This window comes from Vombatus ursinus, unplaced genomic scaffold, assembly GCF_900497805.2.
Source record: "Vombatus ursinus unplaced genomic scaffold, bare-nosed wombat genome assembly UNPS02007612.1, whole genome shotgun sequence".
NCBI classification, from domain to species: domain Eukaryota; kingdom Metazoa; phylum Chordata; class Mammalia; order Diprotodontia; family Vombatidae; genus Vombatus; species Vombatus ursinus.
The window spans coordinates 12,820,146-12,827,602 of record NW_020947390.1 but is presented as its reverse complement, the minus strand read 5'-3'; the positions used below and the strand labels follow the sequence as shown (position 1 = coordinate 12,827,602).

Here is a 7,457-nt window from a genome sequence, read left to right as displayed (position 1 = left end):
TCTATTTTCTATTAACCAATTATTTTTGTATCAAATTTGGTATTTTTTTCCCCATGAATTATCTACCTTTAAAGAAGCCAACTATCTAATTAATCTGGACATTTTAAAATCTGGATACACTTCTAAGCAAAAAGTTAATAAATAATAGAAATGCCACAAATTTTTCTCTTTTCCTAGTCTAAATCATTTTCATTAGCATGTAATGGTATAACTAAGCCCTGGATAACAAAAACATGAAAACAAGACAAGGAGCTTGGCATTATTTTATTAATGGTATTTAAATACCCTTTGTGGTTTACCAGATGCTAAAAGCACCTAGAGCTGGTCTAGTCTGATTTTAAAATTATTTTCAAAGAATAAAAATTATCTTTGATATATACATGACAAACACATCAAAGGAAGTTTCTTCAGTCTCATCTGAAAAATAATTTTCACAATTATACAGGTGCTGATAACACCAAATTAATTCTCCCTCTAAACACAGACAAGAGAAAAGAGGACAAAACCCTAAAGCTAGTCCCACAGCACGCATTTTTCTAAACATTACTATGTCTCTTGTAAAACTATAGCTTTCCTAATCTTGGCTGAGATTTTCTCCCCATTCTAATTTCAGAAAACAACATGCAGTATTTACTTGCCAAGAATAGGAGTTAAGAAAGAGGTGAATTATACATAGTCCAAAGATGTAAATGGAAATCCTGCCTTGACTACCTTCCTAACATTTTGGATATTTTACTGCCTCAACAATTTTCAAGCCTTGCTCAAAAATCTTAGAAACGTTTCTTCCCTTTGATGTTGTATTTGTCATTAACAGAAGACACTGGATGAAAACGCACAGAACAGGTGAATGTCCCACAGCACTAGCTAGAGAAAGACAACACAGGGCAACTTTCACAGATTTCCAAATCCAAGGTCCTTGAGCCCCTGTCCTTTTTATGGCCAGATGTCAATCTGAGGCGAGACACTTGCAGAGTTGGGGTAGGGGCTCCCCCCCCAAATGCCACAACGCGGCCCCGGAACCCAGATTAGAGCTGCCCCGACCCCAGATTCCCGGAATGCTGGTCTGTCCCAAGGTGAAGAAACCCAAGTTAAAATCACCCCCGGGGAGGTGGGGAAAGGCTGTGGGCGGGACTTTTAAAGGGGCTAGGAGGCTGGTGTCCGGGGTCGCAGCCCCCGGACCTCTCTCGGGGGCTTGGGGCAGAGCGGCCACGCTGACTGTTTTGGGGGAAGGAAGGATGGGGTCAGGGCACGGCAGGGCTGGCCGAGCTGGAGCCGGCGACCGTTTAGGGATGGGCAGTTCGGGCGGCGGGCCGGGGGTCAGCGGGTGTGGTCCCTCCCGCAGCTGCCCGGGAGAGGAGGCGGGGGCGTGGGGCAGCGGGAGAGATGGGGAGGTCTCCGCCAGCTGTCTGTCCGTTCTCGGCCCCTCGGACATGGGGCCGGGCTCCGGCCGCCTCCATGTTGGCCGCCCCTCCCCGGGATGGAGCTGGCCGCGTCTCACCTTCCTCGGGGTCTCCGCGGCTGCTGGGGGGCGGGGGGACCCGAGAACCGGGTCAGCTGGGCTTTCCGCTCAGCCCCGGGGCCGCGGCCTCTCGTCTCGGGCTCTCACCAACTCGACCTCCGGGGAGCCCTGACCCTCCCGGGCCTGGAAGAGAGCGGCGGCGGCGGTGGCCGGCGACCCGGGCCGGCAGCCGCTTCCTTCTCCGGGGAAGCCCCGGGCGCGCCCCCGCTTCGGCTCCCGCTCCTGCTCCCGCTCGGCTCCGGCCCGGCCCCAGCTCCCGCGTGCTCGCGGCACGCACGCCCGCCCCGGCCTCCCAGCGAGCGGCCCCGCCCAGCCCGGCTCGCGGCCCCTTCCCTGAGGGAAGGACTGAGCTCGGCGGGAACGGCCGAGACCGGCGGCTTTTACAAACGCACACACCAACACGCACACACGTATACACACACACACACACACACACACACACACACAGACGCACAAGGATCGGAGGCTCAACCTACTTGCAGCCCGACAACACGTCCGTCCGGCCCGGCTCGTCCTGCCGCCGCCGCTGTGCCCGCGCCCTGCCTCTGCCGCCGCTCGGCCTCCGCGCCGCTGCGCTGGGCTCCGCTCCGCTCGGCCGGCGCCTGTCCCTCACATCCTCCCCGGCTCGTCCGGCCGCCGCCGCCGCCCCGCTCTGCTCCCAGCGGAGTCCCCGGGGGTCCGCCCGCACCCCTCTCCGGCCCCTTGCTCCCGGGCGCGCGGAGCAGGGCGGGGGTTTCTTCCCCGCTGCTCTCCCTTCCTCCCCCTCCTCTCTCTTTCTCTCTCTCTCCCCGCAGCAGCCGCCGCCGCTGTTTCCTCCTCTTCCCCTTCTCTCCTTTCCTTGTCCTCAAAGCGGGAGAGTTGGCAAACCAGCACCTGCTGCTGGTGGAGATCACCAAGAACTGAAACAGGAAACCCTGAGCCAAGGGGGAAAACCTGGGAGGCGTGGAGAGCAGGAGAGGGGGAGCTGCTTTAACCTGTTCGGCTCGGCCGGGGCGCTGCCCCCTCTTTTGGTCTCGCACTCTCTGTCCCAGGGAGATGCGGCGGCCGCCGGCTTGGACTGGGATGCCCCACTAAGGGCTCCTAATCCTGGGAAGCCTCCACTCGCTGAAGTCCAGCATTCTTCCCCGCGGCAATAATCTGGCTCCTCCCTGAGCTACTAGAAAAATGAGAGGCGCCTTCCGAGGCCGGTTTCACTAAATCATTTGCCTGTTTCTCGGTAGTGTGGTGTAGTGGTAGAGAGCCCCGAGAGAGTCATGAGATCTGAATTCAAAAGCATAGCCCTGATGGTTCCTGGCTGTGAAACTAGAGGCAAGCACTCGAATATCCGAGTCCATTTCAAACTTGTGATTATTTTAATCTTCTAAGTCACTGAATACAAAGAAAGTGAAAATACTTCTTCTATACTGTATATAATACTCTGAAATGCCATGTAAGTTAATACTTCATATATACTATATATAATATTCCAAAATGCCACCTATGTTAATACTTCATCCATATTATATATGATACTATAAAATACCATATATGCTTCATCTATACTATATATACTATAAAACACCAGATGTTAATACTTCATACTGTATATATACTATAAAATAGTAGGTACATTGATACTTTATATATAGACATATTTTAAGAATCATAAATATGGAATGGCATTCATTAGTTATTTAATAATAAGGAAAGAATAATAAGCATTAGCAAGATTATTAAGGGAATGTAGCACAAGAAAAGAAATTCGTTCAAGAAACTGGGCATTATAGAGAGTAAGCAATAATATTAGAATTTAGGTCAAGTTCTAGGTGAATCTTGGTATCTTTCCTTGGTTAATTCTTAGTTAAAATAACTGACTGAACTAAGGTTTGGCACTTAAGGTTCTCACAGTGAAAGGCATTCAGAACAAGCCTTTCTATTTTTGTGTAGCATACAGGACCCAACACAATCTAGGTCAACTTTGCAGAAAGCTTCAAATCATTTTATCTGTCTGACAAAGTATTTGCCTGGCTGCAGATTTTCACCAGGTTTTCCTACCCTTTCCAAAGTCCTAGGCATGAGACATCTGTGATCAGGAATTCTTGGAGAATAAAGATATAGTTCAGGACCAATGCTATGGGCCATGCTTTCCATTTTTATTAAAAATCATTGCTTGCCTTGAGCCAGATGCTTTTTCAACTGGGCCAAATTTAGTTCAGCCCTGGATCTATTTGTCCTCTTTTGCTTTATTTGCTGCCCTAAGTATATTTTAATTATTGATGATATTTATGAAAATGATCAGGGTTCAGAATTTACAGTTTCCAGGTTGCTGGTAGCTACAACAATTTTGCCTTTATGACTGATTGTCTGAGCAATACAACCGTCCATGTATTCTGACAGTCTTCCAGTCATCTTTGGTCAGTTCCTGTTGCCCATCAGTTATTACTGATAGACAAGGGTATCATGCTGAGAGCAGCAGACTGGTGCCCTTGGGTTTGCTAACTCTGCCTACTAGGAGACAGGTGGAGAGTCCTACTGGGAATACAGCCTACTTGCTATTCCAGCATTGTTTCTGGGGCAGAAAAGCTCTTCTCTTGGTCTACAATTTTGGTCACATCTTCTTGGTATCTCTGCAAAGAAGCAGCCAGTATTTGATATGCAGGCCCGATGATCATTTAATAAGGGGGTGGAAGGGAGGGAAAGGGTGGTGATGAATGGAGATCTGAAGAACATCAGAAACATCAGCAGAACAGAAACCCTTTGAGAGAGGCTTTGAGAAAAGGGGCAAGAATTTGAAATTTGGCTGACTCATCTGACTGTTTTAAACACAGAAATATCGCTATGTGTACACAGATTGGGAAGTACCAAGTATGTTGTATAGGCAATAGAGGAAAGAAATTATTTGTGATTGGAACAGTCTGGGAAGGAAGCAGAGATTTAAGCTGGATCTTAAAACATGTAACTAGGATTTTAATAGGAAAAAAAGAAAGGAGGTCGTTCAAGATTGGGAGATGGCGTAGACAAAAATAGGAACTAGGGTAGGAAAACACAGTGCCTGTTCAGGTAATAGTGATTCTTCCCAGTTCTGAAGTAGAAGGTTCATGTAGATAAGTAGTTAGGAAAAAAAAAGACTAGGATGGGGCCAGATTGTGGAAGACCTTGAGGATCAGACTGGTGTGGTGCTTGATGTGGCAGGGTTTTGAGCAGGGAAGATGACATAGGGAAAGAGGTGCTTTAGGGAAAATCAGGGCAGCAGGGTTAAACTCTAGGTAGATCTAAAATATCTGCAGAGACTGGAAGTAGATGACACCAGAAGTAGAGAAACCAGTTAAGGAATCCACTTCCATAGGCCAAGCTTGAAGTGATAATTGAAGTAAAGTGCTGGCCTTGGGAAAGTGCAGGAAAGATTTGAGAAACACGGTAAAGGAAGAATGGACCTACAAGGGTTTGATTATAGAGGTTGGGTTTGAGAGACAAGTCAAAGATTATTTTACATGGTCATAGAATTTTGACCTGGAAGGGAACTTAGAGATTATCTCATCCCACTCTCGTTTTTACAGATGATGAAACTGAGACTAAAAGGTACAATGATTTGCCCCAGGTGCATGCAGCTAGCAACATAGCTAGACCCCAAACCAAAATCTCCTGTCTTCTAGTCAAATACTCTTTCTAATCCCTCAAGTTTTGAGCCTAGGTGATTGACTGAAATAGCGAAGCTGAGAATAAAGGAGGTCAGTTAGGGGTGGGTGGGAGACGATTAACTTGGTTTCAGATATGTTAAATTTGAAGGATACCACATGGAAAGGTTCAGCAGCATTATCTAAAAGTAGTTAGGTAAATGAGGTCCTTATTTGTTACAGAAAGGGTAATGGGGTAGGAGAAAAGATGACAACAATGACATAACTATTCATTTTAAACTAGATTTGAAAGAAAATATCTAAAAATCAGTACATGTTTATATGTTATATTGTATGCTGTAAGTGAGTAGTAGGAAATTCTAATTACATTCTCTTTCCCTTTTCCCAAACACCATTTAACACAAAAGAAAAGAGTCTACCTAGGGAAAGGATTTTCATAGCATCACAGTATTTTAGGGCTGGAAAGAGCTAAACCCTTCATTGCACAGATACAGAAACTTAAGCCAAGATTTTGTCTGTAACATAATTGAAGAGCTTTTAAGATAGCATTTAGAGAAGCATAGTAGTGTTGCTGTTATCAACTCATAGTACATCAATTCATTTCTGATAAAAAAAAAGTTTAGGCTTGACCTTGAATTGACCATAGTTGAAGAACTAGCCTTCACTTCCCACATCTAACCAGTTACCAAATCGCAGGATCATAGCATAATAGAATTTAGAACTAGAATGCACCTTAGGGATTAGTCCAACACCATCATTTTATTTTCATGATTTTTTATTTCTTTAAATATTTCCCAATTTCATATAAAAATGTTTTAAAAATCATTTGTTAAAATTTTGAGTTCCAAATTCTCTTCCTCCGTTCCATGCCACCCTCTTGAGAAGGCAAGCACTTCGATTTCAATTATACATATGAAGTCACGCAAAACATACTTTCCATATTAGCTATGTTGCAAAAGAAAACAAACAAAACAATAAAAATAAAGTTGAAAAAAGTATGCTTGAATCTGCATTCAGAGTTCATCAGTTTTCTCTCTGGAAGTGGAGACCATTTTTCATCATGTATCCTTTGGAAATGTCTTAGATCATTTTCTTGATCAGAATAGCCACGTCTTGAAAAGTTGATCATTCTTATGATATTGTCATTATTGTTTAAGGTGTTCTTCTGGTTCTGTTCGCTTCACTTTTCATCAGTTCGTATAAATCTTCCCAGGTTTTTCCATCCTGCTCTTCATTTCTTGTAGCACATATAGCTCACATTTCTTATAGTATTCCATCACAATCGTATACCACAACTTGTTCAGCCATTTTCCAATTGATGGGCATCCCTTCATTTTCCAATTTTGCCACCATAAAAAAAAGCTGCTATAGATATTTTTGTACACATAGAACCTTTTCCTTTTTCTTTAATCTCTTTGGAATACAGACCTGGTAGTGGTATTGCTGGATCACAGTATATGCACAGTATATGCACAAAGTCAAAAGTATCAAAATTATATGCACACTTTTATAGCCCTTTAGACATAATTCCAAAATTGTTCTCCAGAATGGTTGAACCAGTTCACAACTCTACCAACAGTGCATTAGTGTTCCAATTTTTTTACATCCCCACCAGTATTTGTTATATTCCTTTTCTTTCATGTTTGCCAGTCTGATAAGTGTGAGGTGGTATCTCAGAGTTGTTTTAATTTGCATTTCTCTAATCAGTAGTTTTTTCTTATGACTATATATAGCTTTGATTTCTTCTGAAAACTGACTGTTCATGTCCTTTAACCATTTATCAACTGGAGAATGGCTCTTATTTTTTTTTTTATAAATTTGGCTCAATTTTCTATATTTTGGAGAAATGAGGCCTTTGTCAGAGAAACTTGCTGCAAAATTTCCCCCCAGCTTTCTGCTTTCCTTTTAATTTTGGCTGCATTGGTTTTGTTTGTGCAAAGGCCTTTTAGTTTCATGTAATCAAAGTTATCTATTTCACTTCCTGTAATCCCCTTTATCTCTTATTTGGTCAAACTCTTCCTGACACATACATTTTTTCAATGCTTCCCTAATTTACTTATGATATCATCCTTTCTGTCTAAATCATTTATCTATTTTGATTTATCTTGACATACAGTGTGAGATATTGTTCTTCCAAACTGCTTGCTAGTTGTCCCAGCAATTTTTGTCAAATATTGAGTTCTTAACCTAAAAGCTTGGATCTTTGGGTTTATCAAACTCTAGATTACTATTGTCATTTAATTGTGTATTGTGTATTTAATCTATTCAACTGATTCACCACTCTGTTTCTTAACTAGTAGCAGATTGTTTTGATGATTACCACT

At 43.6% G+C, this 7,457-nt stretch overlaps 1 protein-coding gene across 1 annotated transcript; it reads left to right on the top strand.

Annotated features, from left to right (window-relative positions):
* Positions 1-1,477: 1,477 nt before the first annotated feature.
* Positions 1,478-2,655, top strand: LOC114033901 (basic proline-rich protein-like). The gene is made up of 3 exons (XM_027849532.1): positions 1,478-1,929; positions 2,002-2,262; positions 2,370-2,655. The coding sequence occupies exons 1-3, from the start codon at positions 1,478-1,480 to the stop codon at positions 2,653-2,655; spliced, it is 999 nt and encodes a 332-aa protein (XP_027705333.1).
* The last annotated feature ends 4,802 nt before the right edge of the window (positions 2,656-7,457 follow it).

Coding starts and splice junctions, on each gene's coding strand:
- LOC114033901 (XM_027849532.1), top strand. CDS start 1,478: ATGGAGCTGGCCGCGTCTCACCTTCCTCGGGGTCTCCGCGGCTGCTGG. Junction 1,930..2,001: donor ACACACCAACACGCACACAC/GTATACACACAC, acceptor ACCTACTTGCAG/CCCGACAACACGTCCGTCCG. Junction 2,263..2,369: donor AGGGCGGGGGTTTCTTCCCC/GCTGCTCTCCCT, acceptor TTGTCCTCAAAG/CGGGAGAGTTGGCAAACCAG.